Source organism: Ptychodera flava, chromosome 19 (assembly GCF_041260155.1).
Source record: "Ptychodera flava strain L36383 chromosome 19, AS_Pfla_20210202, whole genome shotgun sequence".
NCBI classification, from domain to species: domain Eukaryota; kingdom Metazoa; phylum Hemichordata; class Enteropneusta; family Ptychoderidae; genus Ptychodera; species Ptychodera flava.
In genome coordinates, this window is record NC_091946.1 from 36,886,524 (window position 1) to 36,906,614 (window position 20,091).

General features: G+C 35.9%; 2 protein-coding genes across 2 annotated transcripts; both read left to right on the forward strand.

The window, feature by feature from the left end:
* The first annotated feature begins 1,122 nt into the window (after positions 1–1,122).
* Positions 1,123–4,210, forward strand: LOC139118184 (uncharacterized). Its single transcript, XM_070681477.1, has 6 exons — positions 1,123–1,398; positions 1,877–2,140; positions 2,480–2,593; positions 2,860–2,973; positions 3,410–3,522; positions 4,148–4,210. The coding sequence occupies exons 1-6, from the start codon at positions 1,242–1,244 to the stop codon at positions 4,208–4,210; spliced, it is 825 nt and encodes a 274-aa protein (XP_070537578.1). The 5' UTR covers positions 1,123–1,241.
* A 3,439-nt stretch (positions 4,211–7,649) lies between these two features.
* LOC139118185 (protocadherin Fat 4-like) lies at positions 7,650–19,063 on the forward strand. The gene is made up of 15 exons (XM_070681478.1): positions 7,650–7,704; positions 8,132–8,877; positions 9,516–9,614; positions 11,028–11,150; positions 11,422–12,783; positions 13,214–13,321; positions 13,951–14,137; positions 14,455–14,549; positions 14,831–14,971; positions 15,471–15,567; positions 15,948–16,232; positions 16,759–16,913; positions 17,328–17,520; positions 18,249–18,457; positions 18,842–19,063. The coding sequence occupies exons 1-15, from the start codon at positions 7,650–7,652 to the stop codon at positions 19,061–19,063; spliced, it is 4,077 nt and encodes a 1,358-aa protein (XP_070537579.1).
* The last annotated feature ends 1,028 nt before the right edge of the window (positions 19,064–20,091 follow it).

The window sequence follows — 20,091 nt, forward strand, 5'->3', positions numbered from 1 at the left end:
ATTACGTAAGAGTGGCAAATGTACATTTGTGTGCGATCACTACATCATAGGGCAATGAATTATGAATGTATTCTGACTCGTAAGCATGTATGCAAATAGGGCAAGTTAAGATAACAGACACACAAAATGCTACAAAGAGCGAACGCGTGTATTGTTGAACAAAATGTATGTATTTTACCAATGTAAGGCATAATGTCATTGAAATACTGGAAGACATGGCTGAAGGTTGACCAATGAATGCCCTTCATTTGTCTAGGGTATTTGGTTCAACTCAGGATAGTTAACGTAAAAACTGTAAGGAAGAATTAACATAATTTGTGTAAGAATTGTTATCAACTGAAGTCAAGAAAATTACAAAGTTCCAAAAAAGAATAATTATAGAAAAATCAGCTGTAAATTGATACTCAAAATCAAAATAAAATCAATAATGAACAATGTATGTTATCAATAATGATATATTTATATGCATCTCTATTTTCTGGTAAAGTTTAGAAATCATGTGTCATTTGGCATCAACATATCATCACAATATTACTGCTTGCGTTCATTCCTTTGCCTGATAATCCTCCTGTTTTTTGTGCACATGGATTTTAAGAGTAATAAAGAAGTATCAGGGACAAATCAACCGGTGAAAAAATCAGGAAAACTGTCAGAGCTGAATTTAGGGGCAGCCAGCACGGCGCACACCTGGCAATCAAAGTATCATACAAAAGAAGGCGCTTTAATGCAAACTACTTCGATTGTAGGAAATTCAGTTTAAATAAATGCAAAGGTTTCAGTCAATCAATACAAATACCTCAAAGTGTTTTTTGTGTAAAACTACATCCAAGAAGCAGTATTAATGGAGATGGAGAGTACAGTCCTTGAATGGCAATCGATTTGCAATAGGAAAGTAAGCTAGTTGTTATTATTTTCATACATGTATCAAACAAAGAGGTCATGTAGAAGCCAAGGATATCAAAATTGAGGAAAGCATTCATCATTATATCTATAATTATGGGATCAACGTAATGCAGTGTAAATACAAATGTCATATCTTGAAGATTTGGAATGATATTTTAGAATCACGCTGTGTCCGATAGCAAACAATATTTTCTGTCATTGTTTATTTTGCAGAGATCTTCATAACCGTCCAGTTAGTCAACATATCGACCACGACAATAACTGTGAATTGGAATTGGAATGATAATTATCAATTGTTTTTTCCTGGTTACCTCACAATTGATTGTATTGATAGTAATATGATTCATAGTCGTTCATACGAACAGTATGAACGTCTTGGAACAACGCTCGATCGTTTGAGACCAGGCACATCAAACACTGTGACTGTTACGGCGATTGAACGGCCTGAATGTTCCCCTTGCCTCACCATAAGCGATACAGTCGTCGTGAATTTACGTATGTATCGTGTATTGTTTCTTGGCATTGATACTCGTTCATAGAATCAATCGGAATTTAGTTTTAAATGCTTAATTGGAGTTCAATTCAACAATTCAGCGGTTTCTAATGAATTGTATTGCTAACAAACAGGTTCCAGAGTGACTTTACAACCGAAGTTTATCTTGCAATTTCTCATCTCATACGTATATCAATAATTAGGTCTGAGAGATTTCGACAACTGGAGGTCGTATGTTACCGATTACCCTGGTTGTTTCAGATTGCTTCTAATCTATAAATTGCTCAAACGGCTTTGCATAGTAGAATCATTCATCTAGAAATTCGTTTGAAACAATTGAGACGATTTTGAAATGGGTTCAAATTACCATTTGTCTAAAAGTTTTGAAAGTTAATTTTCATGAACACGTCAATCTTGGTCTTCTCAACGACTTTAGAGAAATCAAATTTTTGCTAAGTACATTCCTTTATCGGAATACAGCTCCAGAATCACCGGTTTATGCAGATATTATCTCTCACAATACAACGAGTGTTTTCGTGTACTGGTATCCCGGATGTACGGATTACGACACCTTCGAAGTGACGTATATGTGTGAAGATGCTCCATTTGAATGGACAGAGAACGTGACGTATCCAAACATCACACTGTTTGATCTACCATCGAATAGTACATGTTTTATCGACATCGAGACAATTAGCAATGGACTTAGAAGTGAAACTAAATATCAATTGCAAATAAATACACGTGAGTGCACACTTGAACATTTCTTCTATGATACAATTTCTGTATAACCTTACTTTAAAAAATGACAAATTGGCCGATGGTTGAACTGCATGTGAAACGACACAGTATTTTAACTGCACAGTGATTGCTAATGCGATAGATATCACATTCCCTTTGTCGGAGATCAAATGAAAACAAATTTATAGAATGTTTTGCACGAGCAACATAATTTGACACTTTCAGTACTGAAAATTACGCCAATATTCAATTTCCGGACTACAGCAAGCAGTAGGATAGACACAGCCACATCATTATCTAATGTCACTGTGCAATTTATTTCCCATTCTCCTTTGCTTATAGAACCCAATTACTGCGAAGGTAGTCCCTGTGGAAGAGATGCCACGTGTGTCAATAGTAACGGAGCGTTTAAATGTATTTGCCCTAGCGGTATATCTGGCGACCTATGCAATGTTGGTAAGTTTCCTTATTCCTTTTTATTGTTATCTTTTAAGGTAATATTAACAAGATTTGCAGGTATGCAAGTCCTGACCACAGAAATGACCCTAATCAAATTTCCTGTATGCAGAGTAGTCCCATGTAAACTAAATCGAAGGTTAGACTTTAGTGCTTGTAAGATCTCCATCTTACTTGACGTCTCAATTTATACCTCACTGCATAACAAACTGTCGTAATCACAAGTACTGAAATCACATCGACTGTTTTATTTATTCTTCTCAAAGAGGCTGATAGTTGTCATGATAATCCATGCGCCGATGGTGCAACATGTGTAGCTGGCATTGTTGGATTTCAATGTGTGTGTCCTTCAGATAAAATCGGTGACAGATGTGAAACAGGTAAGATCGCAACTCGTCTTTTCTTTTTAGCAGGGCGAATCTATTTGGGAAAAAAACGTTGTGAACGTTATGCATGTTGAGATCTTGTTTTTTCATGTAATTTACTGCAATACATACATGCTATTTCTCCCCTTAAAGCGCACTTAAACAATATCTTAACATGTACAAAGGCTAGCGTCACAAAAGAAAGTAATATTGTATCAGGACGCTTTCTTATTCAAAAGCAGGTGACATTGTTTCACCTCCAGGATAAATACGGGAATAGATTCAGCAGGGTATGTTTAATCAATAACAGATAAACAATTTATTTGTCAAGACAGTGGTTATATATTTAGTAATTACACAGTGACTCGTGCTATTGCCTAGAATATTAATTTCATTTGTGCTGGAATCCCTTATATTTAAGACGGTTTAGTTTTTTCTTTTTTCTTTTCAGCCGTTAAAGCTGTTAAATTGTCAGCCGAGATGGCAGATGCTGTCTTCACAGATGATTTGACTGACAAATCATCGACGAGATATAAACAACTTGAATCGAAGATTATTCTGCAGGTAAGACTGTAACAATATTGGAGTCTCAAACGACAAGTAGTTGACGTTAGACAGAAGAACTATATAAAGTTTGCTGGAAAATTTTCATCCGAAAAAGTTTATTATTCTAAATAACTCGACATTTTCAAGAAAATGTGCCGTATCGGTCACATATGAATGCATAGTTTCCTTTTTACTTTTCAATACAGACTGTAACAGTTATCAAGCGAGAATTGTTTCACTGTGTATTTGTGACCTTCTATATTGTTGGGAACAAATAAAACTGTTCATTTGCAAAAACTACTGCGAATTTATATCATAGCCATCTGCTTATCCTGTTTTACTATAGTGAAAATGTTGATCACGTTACATATTTTGATCAGATTTTGAGAGGATCCAAGGCGACATTTCCTCAAGTTATGAGTGCAATAATTCGCCCGGCGCGGATAATGTAATAGCAAAGAAATCACTCCGTAGACTTCACCTAAGATTCCAAGCTTGGAGTGTGGCTTCAATATAGCAGCAAAAGTCGGTAGATATGAGACCCATAGGCAGCAAAACATCTTAATCGGTAGTGAAATGTTCCTCCAATATTAAATGGTCAAAATTTCAGAAACATAATATTCCGTATGTTTTTTCCACAAAGATAACCTCGCTATTGGCCAACGCCAGCACTTTTCAGAAGATTGAAATTGTGGAGTTCAAGTAAGTGTAGAAATACGGCATCTTAATTCCAATTCCTGGATTTACAGAGAGCGTATGTGTGATATATATTTATACTGGCGTGAATATATCAGAAATTAAAGCTTTGTAAATTGAAGCATGGCTCGTGGGCTACAGTTAATGTAGCTATTGCCGTAGCGGCCACATAAAGCCTACCCTAGCCCAAAGTCTGTGGGCATACAGATATGAAAATAAAGTTAAATTGAATTCGAAGGAATATTAAAACTTCCGAAGACATATTAGTATCAATCATATAGACTGACTTCACAGAACTTTCAACCAATGAATGCTTAGCAACCTCTGACTGATGACCCTAACGGCTATTTGCAGAGGTTATAAACTGAAAACGGCATTCAGTCTATGCAATTTATGCTAATAAAGTAAGTCAACGGCAGCGGACTCAAGCCGACATTCCCGGACGTCGCTGTGGACACGGGTCAAGCATTCTAGAAACCTTTTTTTTACTTTGCACAACATTTGAATAACGATAGGTTCACAAGGCGACAATTATGAAGGACCAAACAAGCCAGATTTTATGGCCAGCTTATCAACCATCAGTAATGCAGCAGAGATGGAACGATTAAATTTGCAGGAGCGATTGCAGAGCCGAGTAGAGAGGGCTGGCTTGTGTGCTGGCAGTCTTCCCTTTTTAGCTCACGTGGTCACACACTTGAGCAGCGATATCTGTCTGTCTGTCTATGGGCCCGATATCTTAAGAACGGCTCATCAGATCAAATTCAAATCTGGTGCATAGATTCAAATTGCAAATGGCAAGAACTTTTTGGTACGTACGGTTTGCTTACTTTTTGCTCATTTGCATAATTAATGATATTAGGGAAAACGGACATACATTGCGAACGACTGCACACAATTTGATGAGATTTGCTTCAAATGTTGATTACATCAAGATATCAGGCGTGAAAGGTATTATGGGATGACATGAAAGATAATTGCTAATTTGCATATTTAATTAACTTTCCTTATTTCCTTATTATTATATCTGAATTGACTCGACCGAAGTTGACGAAACTTGCTATGTACATTAAAGATACTATGATACAACATTACTGAAAGTCTTTAAGCATTTTTCCTTCAGCCCATATTTAAATTTCGCATATTTAACGGACTTTCCTAATTAGGGATATGTACTGAGATTTTCTTGATCAAAATTGGCAAAACATACTTTGTACATTGATGATAACAGGTTAAAACAATATTGAAAATCATTTAGCATTCATGTCAGCTAATTTATAATTTGCATATCTAATGAGCTTTCACAGTTTGCCATATATGGCTTGAAGGACTTGATCAGAGGCAATTACACTTGTTATTTAAAGTGGTGATACAATCACAGCAGTCAAAGAAATTTAGTATCTTTATTTTAGCTAATAATATATTTGTATATTTGATGACCTTTAGAATAAATCTGTGTTAGATATTGTTCATGATGTTGATCTTAACACTTTCAATGAAGTGGCAAACATGTGGCAAAAGTTTAACTTTAAACACAACTGCAATATATAATGAAACACGTTAGCATTTTCTGTTCATATTTGATTGGTCATGACAGTCTGCTAATTATGTCACTTCAATCTCGAAATCACCTCCCCGTTGACGCGACAGTCTGCTGAAGTACTAGTTACTCTATTTTTATCAGTATTTACCTACATACAATTGGAAAGTCTATAGTCCGTCCATATTACCTTTCATTGGTTTTACATCTGTTACTTGATTTCATACTGCCGCTCAACCTGATCCATCGTCGGCCACTGCCGACTACATTTGTAATCCGCATGTAATGCATCAATTGCTACAAAATAGAATGTTAGCCTCCACTGCCAAAGTTCTGAATCTCATGAAACACAGCAGTAGGTATTTGAACACCTAAGTGTAACGTAAATACATTCACAGGTCACTGAGCCAGGATAGATAGCGGGACACTTAGACGTGCTGTATTGAGTGCGCAGGTGCATAGATCTTGAGAGCTCGATGATGTTATCAGTCCCAGTGTGAACAGACCCACGTAATATTTCAACTCGATCGGGCAATATTTAGCGTATGTATGTCTTTAAAGCAGCACAGATTTGGTTCATTCCTTCTCTCAACAACACTCACAATGAATGTACGGGAATAATAGGTAATCTTTAAGGTAAAATGGTTGAAAGTTAGCACTACTGGCGCCTTATGTACTAATGCATGGAAATTTTGTGTTATAATATTTTATATCTCTAATAGCTTAAGAAAATTAATTAAACAAACAGCTTGCATTATCTTATGTCTAAGTCGCGATCACGGTCCCTCCGCGATGTATAGAGAACAGCTACCTCACTTGTCTTTTAAAGTCATCTGTACCACATATGTATATTTGTAAATGTTATGCCTCTATTGCCAGGCCAGGTTCCGTCGTCGTTGTTCTGAACATCGTGCTACTAGCTAACTCAACGACCAATGAGGAGGAAACTGCAATTCAAGATGTAAAGGACAACTTAGACACCAATGGTTTGCTTAATTACACAATAGGCAGAATAGAACGTCAAGAAGGTAAGTCACGAATATGTTACCTTCTTTGACGTACATACACTAATATAAAGTGCATTTTTATAGCTTCGTTTTATAAGTGAATGCAACAATAACGTCTTGGTTTTGATTTCACTGCTAAACTGCCAGGTGACGTTGCAATAATTCAATGGTCAATGCAACACAATAGGCGTACTACAAGGAGTAAACGTGTGCTTTTCTATAAGAATGTGCATTTTTTCCAAAGAAGAAGGTGTCGCTTAACACAGCGCGGATATAACTTTTATACACTATACAACATGACAATTAATCTTTTATATACAGGGAAGCATCGTATGGATAGGTTTTGTGTAATACTATGTGATAAGTTGCGAAGGATAACTGTTAATTTAGAGAGCAATGTATACTTTTTAAAATATTCCGTTAGCTCTAAAGGTAATCAAACTAAGCTAACGTCATGTGTAATAGGTAAATGTTCATTCTTTTCGTATTTAGATTATTGTGAAGGTGTCCAGTGCTTGAATGATGGAATATGCGTCTCTGAAGCCACAGACTACCTATGTTATTGTAGAGACAACTTTATCGGAAGAAACTGTGAGACAGGTAACCTTACCGATTTTTTAATCTCCATATTGAGATATAACTAATATAATTATCCAAAATATTTAATGTTTTGCCAAAAAATCGATTTGGTGCTAGATATATCTCAACAAAGTTTTCATTTTACAAAAAAGGGCTTTACGTATTCTGTTTGAATTACCTTACGACTTTCCTTCTTTTGAGTTATTTCTCTGTTAAATGTTCTGTCCATTAGACAAAGAATTTTTTATTTCATGGGAGTGTCAACATTTAATTGTATGTCTGGAAATGTACCAAAATATCTGTGTAAGTATTTGTATTTCATAGTGATGTTCATGCTTATCAAACACGTTCTGTTTCTTGTCAAGATTGTTGTATTCCAAAGTCAGTTTTAAACACTGGTCCACGGAGTTTTCATAACCGAACGACATAAGACATGCTCCTAATATTATACAGTTTAAGGTTTAGCTAAGAGAGTTTATCAAACTGAATTTTCCTTTGTAAACAACTTTGTTATTTTACATGTACTTCTCTCATTATTTACATTGTGGTATTTTATTGAGCCAGATGAAAATTACTCATTTAGTAACTCGGCCGTTCATTAAAAGTGTAAATAAATAGATAAATAAATAAATAAATAAGTAAATAAATAAATAAAATAAATAAATAAATAAATAAATAAATAAGTAAATAAATAAATAAAATAAATAAATAAATACATAAATAAATAAATAAATAAATAAATATGTTTCTAGATGTTGCTGATGTTAATTTACAGAAATTTTCTTTCAAAATAATTCTTTCTGGGCAGAATTTCAGGAAAACGTACGTCTAACAAGTGGTTACAAGGTCATCCGTGTAACTGAAGAGGAACAGATTCAAAATCCTGTATTTGATGTTTCACTCCTGTTGATTAATCCAAATGCTGCACAGCGATATGTTTTGCTACCCAATGTTGACGACAAAACATTCGTGTTAGATAGTTTATCAGGAAAAGTGAATGCAACATTTGACAAGTTTGACCATGAACACAAAGACAGGTTTGAACTTGAGATAGACATCTTCGATTCACAAGAAGCAACACGGATTCTCTTGATAATTGTTGTCGACAACATAAATGTCAACAGTCCTTACTTCACAAACACGCCATACGAAAGTACAATCATGGAGTACGCTCCGGTTGGGAGCCTTGTTGCTGCAGTTACTGCATTGGATGCCGATGGTACAGATGCACTGACGTACTTTCTTCCTACCGCAAACTCTGATATCGCATCCCTATTTTCGATCACCGAAGACGGAAGGATTCTCGTTGACGGAATATTGAATAGAAAACGATTAGAGAATGATGGATATTTGGATGATGGTAAACTACTTATCCCCGTGTCTGTCACCGATGGAGACAAAACTTCGTCGTCAACAGTGTTTCTGGCCGTCGAACCTCTTTTTGTTCGAGACAGCAAAATGAACGAAACCAGTTCTCAAGTTGCAATTTCAGAGAATGCTACTGTTGGATCATTCGTCACTGATGTCAGTTTATCTGATTCTCAAAACACAGAAGTAACTTACAAGTATAGAATAAGTGTAGGGCGGCAAGATGACTTTCAATTTGCTACAATGAAACGACGGTAAGGCTTTCCTTCAAATCTTTCAGAATTGGAATTATGTATTTTTTCTAAATCAACATACATCCGTGTACTTATAGCATATCAATTTCTATTCTCATGTTCACTCTATACAGCGTGTATCTTATGAAGTTCAATAGGCAACTCCCTTACTTCTTTGTAATGCTATAAACTTAACTAGATATCAGAAAGCCAAACACATTACTCTGTTGTCTACAATCGATAAATCGCAGAATTACTAAAGTATGATCTGGAATACATTGCATAATGCAGCATCTCGCTATCTCCAACACAATTACTTCGATGCTGCCGAAAAAAGTGGCAATTTGACGTAATTTTAAACAGTATATATTTTTGTAAAGTTCCTTTTTTTTGACAAAAATATAGTTTTATATATTACAATAAAGACCGTGATGGCGGTATGGCGGTTACATGACATTCTTCATGTTCTTGGACACTGGTTTCCGATTTGAGTACATTGTTATTTCGTACAAAACTAGGCGTACATGTGCATACAAAAACCAACTTTTCAGATTAATATATGCAGAGTTTATTTCCATACTTTGCAATTAGGGTGTAATAACGACAAGACTGCCCCTCGACAGAGAGGAAGATCCTCTGTACAGATTTTCTATTATTGTCCTCGAAAATCAGTGCTTATCTGGAATTGAGGTGAGTACTTGCCTATCATCGTAAAACGAGGTGCTGAATAAATCGTATTCTTGTGTTAGAATTCATCAAAAGTTATCATCAGAATTATTGACACATAAAACAATGTGATAATTTCGGTTGTCGAACGTGATGCCAACGAGGCCACCAACACCTGCGACAGGGAAGGGTATATATCTCTTTGTCCAAAACCCATCTACTGTAAACATTAAATTGCCGCCTTCCATTGAAATAAATAAACTCGGGCTCGGCCTTATTGTGGCACTATTCACTTTTCAGTTGTGAGTCAGCTTTCGCAGTCTTTCACACGACGGATGCGTGTGTTTTTCAAGGCCATTAAGTTTTCTGTAGCAACGTTCAAATGTAATTCCCTGGTATCTTTCTCCGCTTATCAAGGAAAAGTGGGAGTTTCATAATGGCCATGTAACGATTGAAGACTATTCGGAACACCATCATTATGCCACAAGTTTTTTCAAAATTGAACAAAGAAAAATATTAAGGAATTAGCACACGTATTACTTGTATAAGCTAATTTTGTTTCCTTTTTGCAAAATAAACAGTTGTTTCTTTGAATGATGAAGCATTTAAAGTTTTGATATAAATACGCCACCCTAAAGTGGTCAATCATTTTGATGTGTCCATCGCGAGCCTGGAATATATCCTCGTCACACAATGCAAATTAAAGATAATCAATCTATATAATAGACGTTTAAAAACAAAGAATAGCAAAGGCATGAAATTCACGTCAAACAGAATTACACTTTGTTTAGAATGAGAATGAATTAAAAATGCAACGCACGTCAAATCTGCAGGAATCGAGTATACTGTGTAGATACAGTGCAACAACGCGACCACTGGCGAGTTGATTCCGAATATTCCTGTATTTCTTTTGAAGTATACATGGGTAAACACTGTCTATTTTCATTTTGTTTGTTATATTCCTTGAAATTCATGTAACCATTGATCTCAAAAATAACTTTTTTTGAGTCGATAAGCTTACTTGTAATGACTTGTATACGTTCTCAAGGGTAGACTTTCGTATTCTCTGTTTATAAGTGATCGGGTCCAAGTCAATAAATACGAATACGAACATCTGCATAGGTAGAACAACACTAAAATACAAGGACAGAAAATATTTCGAGAGAATGTCTTGGTTTCACGAAATGCTCAAGTCAGATGTGAATTTCAGAAGGGGTGAGAAATACCGGCCGCCATGTTAGTCTACGGACACATCGAAAATCGAGGCAAAAGCGTTTCGACGCAACAATAGGCAATGGGCATAGACAAAGGTTCTCACATTTTTGTTTTTCGAGAAAGCAAAATGTCCACTAGATGTAAATACAATAGATTTTTTTATTGGCTTTTACATGTCAATTTTATTAACACACATTCCTTACCTGATCTTGCCTATCACAGATTCTTTTGGAAATCATAGTCGAAGATGTCAACGATGAAATTCCAAACTTTGGTGAATTGTCATACTCTGCTACAGTAAGAGAAGATGCTGGATCTCCCAGTGAACAGACACCAGTTATAATTGTGAGTTGACAAGCTTTGATCGAGGGACTGAATAATCCAGAGTTATCAAAAGGATGTCAATTTCTTTTTAATTCTGGAATTTACTTTGTATGCCCACAACAACGCACTACAGTGCCAACTAAAGCATGATCCTGACCGAATCCTTGTGACCAGTTCCTTGTGATCGATTAGTCTTTCTGGTCCCTTTCTAACAACTTCTCTCTAAAAGATCGATCTTATAATATAAGCTTCCAAGAATCTATCAATCATTAGTTTCTATCATTATTTACAGATTCCGCCAATACAGGCAACGGACGACGATTTCGAGTTTAATGCAGAAATTAGATATTCCCTCATAGGACCAGACAGTGAATTATTTTTCATAAACCCAAAGAGTGGCGCTGTATGGTTGAATGTAAGTGCAGACTTGGACTATGAATCGATCAAAGAGTATCATATGACGGTAGTAGCTCAAGATAGAGATGGCCATCCAGATGGAAACTCAAATAGTGTACCATTTATTGTGAAGATCACGGATGCTTATGATAACTCACCAGTATTCACAGCTACTGAACAGCTACAAAATTTGATTATCAGTGAAGATTCTCCGATAGCAACTGTATTAACAACCATACAAGCCACAGACGCTGACGAGGGATTAAACAGTGAACTAAGATATTACATTCTTGAAGGAGATGATGGAAAGTTTAACATTGATACGACGACAGGTGAGCTGTCTTTGCGTTCTGAACTTGACAGAGAAGCTAAAGATAAATACATCTTGGGAATAATCGCACGAGACCAGGGATATCCAGCGAAGGAGACTTTAGTCTATGTAAGTGTTACTGTTTTAGATGTGAACGACAACTCGCCTCGCTTTGATCAACTGTTTTATAATGGACGCACACTGGAAGGACAGACGGGATCTACAGTATTATCTGTAATCGCTTCTGACCCTGACTTTGGTGAGAACGCTGAGATAGAATACTCGTTGACTGATCCAACTATCTTTACTATCGACAGCAACGGAACTGTATCGTCAAATACTGCACTAGATAGGGAGACAGTTCCCTCATATGATTTTGAAGTCATAGCTACTGATAACGGAACGCCACGGAAATCAACTTCCGTGCGAGTGAGAATTCTAGTTGATGATGTAAGTGATAATGAACCAAACTTTTCATCACAAAAATATGACGCGACAATGCTTCTTCCGCCAGGCGGCATAACAGCTGAAACTCTTGTCTCGTTCGTGTCTGCCACGGATCTCGATAGTGGCAGCAATGCAGAAATTACATATTCTGTTATAAGTGAAAAGTACAAAGATATATTTAAAATAAGTACAAATGGTGCCATCACAGTTATAAGAGACTATTTACCAGTTCCTGGTGTTGATAATGAGATACTGAGATTCAATATCTCTGCTAAAGATGGCGGATCTCCACCGAAAGAAGACACTGCTATGGTGGTCATTTCATTCGAAAAACCATCACAAGTGTTTGAGTTCAATGAAACCATGTATGTTTTCAATGTTATGGAGAATGAAAAGAACGTGTATGTTGGAAATGTTGAAGCCTTCAGCAGAAATATAAACAAGGATTTTGTGTACGACCTACCATATAGCATAGAAGGAGTCACTTTAGATCAATACACGGTGAGTTCATATGTATTTGTTTACTCACACTGTCGATGTAGCACAGTAAATCAGGCATAGAGACGTATTTAAAGTTCAGATAACATTTTGACATGAATTCCACAACAATCCAATTTATCATGGTCAAGAAAATAATTGGTATAGAGATTACTGTATTTCTTGTTATGTGTTTTGCAGGGACATTTTTGTAATTTACAGGGTATGTAACATTGAAAGAAATGTGCTTACTTTGTAAAATTGCAGTCTAGAGATAATGTAGACAATGTAGATTTCAGTATATTTAGAAGGCTCAAATATACTCGATATTAAAGTTTTTAATTCATTGGCATCGTTTTGTAACTTCAGAATGAGTTTTGTGAAGGTCCCGTAAAAATTGAAATAATAACTGTCGTAAATTACGATTTCACCCATAAAATTGCGTTTTTTGTAGGGTTTTATTAATTTAACTCGGCCAATCGACAGGGAGACAACTTCTAAAGTAACCTTCAATGTACTGGCTCATGGTGATAATGAAGACGACGGATTTGCATTTACGACGGTAAGATTTACAGTGTGTATTTTACTTGTGGCGTTGTGAATTCCGGGCTTCTCTAATGTCCGAAAGTGATTCCAAAGTTACATGTCGAGCCTATGCGATTTCTTTAATCCTATAAATCTACCAACATTATATTTAATTTTAGGATAGTAATTTAACTGTTATGTTGCCGTTATTTTGTAATGTAGCTATGCATTCTACACAAATTTGACCAGCGTTCTTTTACCATCCTCAATAATATCCGAATGGCAGACTGCTATAATACAGGATCACCGTTAGCGACTCTTTTAATATTATCATATATTGCCACTGGTTTAGCCTACCGCGGAAAGGTTTTATCGGTATATTTGTCCTTGAACTTAGATCATAGTATCATCAACAGTATGCAGACCGCGTCACCCCTCGGCCGATTATGACTTGGCGGGATAATATTAATTGATTTGTCATACCTCAGATACGGATCAAACGTTTACTTTGTTTGGATCAATGAAAAGACCAGCAAACAATCAGACGAAAGACTGCAAGTTATCAAAAACTATCAAATCTACTTAACTCACTGCGAAAATCTGTTCCTAACCTCACGAAATTCAATTTGGCGAGTTTTTGTTTTTATTGTTTTATTCCAAAACTAGGTGAAGATAAATATTCAGGATGAAAACGATGAGGATCCTTACTTCATATTCCCCCAAGAACCAGTGCTGTGGACAGAACTGCTAGAGAATTCTCTGAATTCTTCGTTTGTTCAATTTAAGGCTGAAGATAGAGACCAAGATGGTCCTAATTCACAGATCGAATACAGCATTACCAACAGTAATGGCGGTATGTACATCTTGGAAGTCACGCGTTCGAAAGGGTCGTTCTTATTTCTTTTAATTCGCTGGAATCCTTTATCATAAATCATGTATTTCGATACGTTTCGAGAGACTTTCAGGCCTTTGTGTTTATTTGCATATCTTTTGTGTTTGAATATTAAGCGCCTGAAACGCTAAATTGAAATGTAAAGTTATTTCCATTTCATCTTAGTTTGTTTTATTTAATGAACAGGTGTAAAAACGTGATGTTGTATCCTGATTATTGCCAAAACACTTTCCGATATCATATTCTGATTATATGCAGATGCTAAACTTTCCTTGTAGGTGCCATATTTGATATCGACAGTTCAACAGGAGTCCTGAGTGTTATCAAGGAAGCTGACAGGGAAAAGGTGGAATCTTACAGTATAATAATTGCGGTATGTAACAGTTGAAGTTTCAAGCGAAATCCATCTGGCCATCTGAATAGTTCTCCGTTCACAGTAATAAATGTTCAAGTAATTTTACTAGTTGCAGGAATATAGCTGTTCCCTAGTGTTTGCATCTAAATAAATATATATTTGGTTTTTTTTAGTCTTCTGTCAATTAAATAATCTATCCATGCAATGAACAAACGACAGGCAACAGTGTTTCGAACAATTCTCTGTAAAATGCAAACCTACGAAAAGTCAAACCGGCTATTTTTTGTTTTCTATTTAAGGCTAGTGATCAAGGGTCGCAACCTCGTAATACCACTGTGACCCTTGAAATTGGGATTTTGGATGAAAATGACAATACACCGATAATAACGACAAATACATCCATTGAAGTAATCAACGAAAATATAGGAAACGGAACTGAGGTATAAACGTACATTTCGCTCAACTGACGTTTTTCTTTATCTTATCTTATATTTATCTTGTCTTATTCTTCACGGTACTCAGTACTTCAATAATATAAGGTTGCTCACAAATATCATGTTTTTCGTTCAAGTACGTCGCATAGCGGAGGTTATTTTCTAAGACGCGTGGCGTAAGCGACGTTGAAATGTTCGCATTCCATTCAAGAACGTATTGAGCGATTGAAAAATCTCAAATCTATCTCATCTGGATTTCACTGCAGAATATATAGTATTCTTGAATTTTTTAATTGTAAGATATCACCAAATTAATGGTTAGTTTTATTCTTGACATAGGAGAATATTAAAAAAGCAGAGTATCGAAGACTATGTTATTAACCCACTCATCATATTTTTAAAATGCCCTTCAATGTCGTTGGGTTGCGCTGTTATTCGTTCACTTATTATACCTTTAACTGATGAATATCAAAACAGTAAATATTTCTCATTTACCTTACGGTAGGTGACTTACGTTAGCGCTAGTGACTACGATGAAGGGCAAAATGCTGAAATCTACTTTCAACTTGAAGAGGACTCAAATGGCACGTTTTATGTCGGCGGTAAGTATTGCGCCTGTCTACTGCAATGAGGAAAATCGTATGTGCGCGTTATCAAATTGGCTATAAATCATTGCAATGAGTATTATCAGGTCAGTTTATGAAAGCTTCTTAACATGTACAATAACTAGGTCGAAAGGAAAAAAATATGCATTGATTTTCGATGTTACGTCGTTCATCCAGCGATATAATAAGAATCGTTAGATAAAGGAAGACATATGAAAATTTATCATTGCACAGACACAATGCTATTTCATTGTCGGTGTAGAGCATATTACAGCCCTTACAATCAATCTAGACAACTGTAATGCTAGACCACTGAGTAACCCTGCACTCTGCATCTTCTAATGGGGATTTTCTGCTGAACGTTTAATGCTCCTCAGAAATTTCTGGATCAATTCGAACTGCGAAATTACTCGATCGAGAAACTGAAGACGCCCACACAATAAAGGTTGTAGCTATCGACAAAGGGTCTCCAGCGAAAACATCGACACCTCTAATAATTAGCTTTAAAATAGAAGACTACAATGACAATGTACCTGAGTTTGTGAATCCCAACTATTATGTGCCATTACCTAAGGATTCTCCACCACAAACCAAAGTGTTGATGGTATCAGCAATGGATAGAGACATTGGGATTAACGCTATGGTCACATATGACATCATAGGTATGTTATGTACAGTAGAAACGGCTTCTAAAAGTCTCAAACGATCTAAATCTCACTTTTATAAACGTTCTATGTATAGGTTTTGCGTGATATTTACGGCAAACGTTTTAACGTCATGATGTAGATGAACTGTAACCAAATTATACAAATGACTGAATTTTATAAGCAATATAGTTAATACTGTTAAAGCACTGTTCAGTTTTTGTAACAGCTTTTATGATACTTCGTTTTTGAATATCAGCCTACTTCATACAATTGTGTATAATTTGAAACCTAGATACTAAAATTTGCAAATACGTTAAGCACCAATGACAGTCACTGTTCGACACAATGTTGAAACTTACCTGCACCGGCTGCAAAAATCGTGATTTATACCGTGTGCCAAGTTTTAGGATATATCGGGTATATTAGTATTATTATGAGAAAGTTCGCCGGATAGATAAGTCGTGGAGAATTTCTAATGTTTTGAAACAATGTTATTCCAAAAGTTGAATACGCATTTCGATTTATACACCTATGATTCAAGGTGGAGGAAACTGCAGTCAGAATCATTTTGAGATAAATTCCACAACTGGACAGATCATCACTACTGGCGAACTGTATGAGCAACCTTCAGGGTCTTGTTTACTCTCAGTGAGATGTCAAGACAAGGGAACGGATCCTTTGAGTAGCATCTCCATGGTTGGTAAAACTTTTCTTTTGATCTTACTGGGCAACTGCTTCATTGTAAAACTTAAATCTGAGTCGGTTTACAATCTTCACAATTGTCAAGAAGCTAAGATTTTGGCTGTAACCTTCTGTCATAGCAACAAGGTATCAAATCTATACAAAACAAAACAAACATAAAGTCATCGTAAATGTTATATAATATCGTAACATTTCAAACACAGAAACGTCTACAGATTATTTTCACTTGTCCAAACTTAGAGAAAAATGAGTTTCTTTGAAGGACGAGCAGACCTGGACACAAACTTATCAAGGTTGAAATACTGAAATAATGAATAGAAAACAAAGCACCGTTGTGTTGTCAATCATATAAAGCAACGTTTCTATTATCATCATTTGTTTGTTGGTTTATTTCTAATGCACTTTCAGATCGAAATAAACATCGAAGAAGTCAATTTTCCACCAAAATTTGAAAAAGAGTCATACAAGGCCAATATTAATGAAAATTCTTTGATTGGGACTGAATTGAAAACGGAGCCCCAAACCCCACCAAAAGCAACAGATGATGACAGAGATGCCAACGGAGAAGTCTATTACGATATTGTTGGAGGCAATGACGATGGTAAGAATGACAGTTTGATGATATTGTATGAGCAAAGTGAAGAAGAGCAGTAATTATGGGAACGAACAAAGGCAACTTTCTGTCGATTGATAGATGTCCATGATGTTTGTGTTTTAATCATACTTATCACGTTAACTGAACATATCACTAAAAGTGATGTAAATTTAAAATAAACCTTGAAACCATGGACAGTTGTCTGTGATGACACACACATGGATGTTCATCAATGAACGTGATATCAACGCTACTCTGCTACAGTCCGAATATCATTTTTATTTTTATTGTTGATCAACCAATAAAAGATAAGTCTCTAGTCATACTAAACAAAAATATAATTTGAACTATTGCTATATCCTGCAAGCTTTTATGTCATGTAAATAATCAGTTCATAAACAAATTTATTTAGTAACATGTCATCTTCAGTGATAGGCGAAGATGCTTTACTTTTGATTTTGTATAGCATTGCCGAGGAGAACAGCGGGAACGTTACTCAAAAAATCAAACTAATTGTTGATAGCTTCCATTTTTTGAAAATGAAACAAACAAAAATCAGTCTGTAATAGAAGCATGAGACTTAAATCCATATGATGTAAATAACTAAACTAACTGAAATCAATATAGACAGTAGACAGTAACTTTTATGTTTTTTAACATCATAAGTATGGTTTATAGACGTTACATTTTATTTTATCCTGAATATGAGGGTACTTTTTATTCTTATCCAACAGGATTGTTCTCTATAGACACTCTGACTGGGCAAATAACTGTGAACAATCCACTTGACAGGGAAGCCCTAGCGTCAGTTGAGTTAATCATTTCAGCTCATGACGTCACGCCAGATCCAAAATCTGCAAATGTCACGGTCACTATTACGATTGAAGACGCTAATGACAATGCCCCGGAGCTACCCCAAGTGCTGAACGCCACAATCATACAGGTAAACAATAATCAACCGTGATATCCTAAGACATGGTAGTTCTCACAAGATAGTGTGCATGCCCCTTTTTGGTGAACAGCACACAGCAGCTGTTGTTGCAAATCATTCTTAATAATCCTATTAATGGAAAACAAGACTAAATTGAGGTTATTTAAGAACGATAATTCCACAACATGTTCATTCTGACATAAATTCTTTGCCCTGAAATTACACTATACCAGTATGTCGATGGCAGAATTCAGCATTCCTATCGTTAGAGACGTGAAAATAACAATTCTGTATTTGCGATATAGCAAAGGTAGAAATCGAGTGAGCTCTAAGTCGTTCATTTTTTAATTTTTCACCCGGACATTAAATTTTAAATTTTACCCATTCAACTTACAGGATAGCAGCTCCGGAGCTTTGGTAACCACTCTTAGGGCAAAGGATCCTGATTTGGGAAGGAACACAGAGTGTTTCTATCACATTGCGAGAGCTCGCTTTGAAGGCATTGGATCCGTCACTCCGTCAGACTATTTTGATATCAATCAGGCAGATGGTACCATAACAACAACAGAAAAATTGTACGAATTAAATCTTACATCTACAATTATCATAGAGGTATGAATCACGATGATATTCATGATTAATTTTTTTGTTTTGTGAATAAACAAAATCGAACATTTCTATGACTTAAATACTTCGTCATCTAAATCATTAACATGCTGAAAATGGTTCTTCTAAACTAAATGTTTGTTTTTTCTTTTCCTCAGCTTATATTAGTTGTTCGAAACATCGAACCGATTGACGTGGGACCGTACATAGGTACTAATATCAATCCTGTCATAACTTGGTTAACCATTTTCTTCAGATACGAATACACTCCAAGATGCAGAAAAGGTAAGATAAGCCTGATTAACTTGATATTTAATTCGAGTGACATTATCACGATCATTAGATTACTGTCGGCACTTCATTTTACATTTTCGTAGCAGTGGTTAAGACTTGTTGCTAGTCTGTGGTAGCAAGAAGTCATGCTTTTTCTTTTTGGTAACAATTATCCTCGGGCGAGTATTGTCAGAAAAGGAGTCGCAAAGTTGAAATGGCACCTCTGTGAGGAGCCAAAATGGAGAAGTGATTCGGATACCACACTCACTGTCGGAGTAGGGGGAGTTTAAGGCCTTGTCAGTCGATAGTAATGTTGTGCTCCTTAGCAAGGCAAGTTTTTCCTTATTGCTTGAAGGTTAGTGGGTACGTATCTTATCCTATATTTAAGCTTTTGCCCGTTCGATGATATGTTTAATAAAATACTGTACAATATATATGTATTGAGTAATATTTGTATAAAAACATTACTGCATCTTTATTCCAGATGAGTATTCGGTGAATATAAATGAAGACAAGCCTCCAGGAGAGTCACTGAATATTACCATTCAACCAAGACAGAACGGTACAAAACCTTTGCCAAACCTGTTCTATGGAATCGTATCAGCAAGTGCATGGGTACGCAATACGTCATAAAACTTGTACACAAAATACCAATCCGGCCTGCTTCATCTATGTGACTTTCCAGAAAGGAAATATTCAACATCACTTTCACAAGTAACTTTAAAATCATAAATCTGGACTACTGGACTTTTATACAACTAACTGTC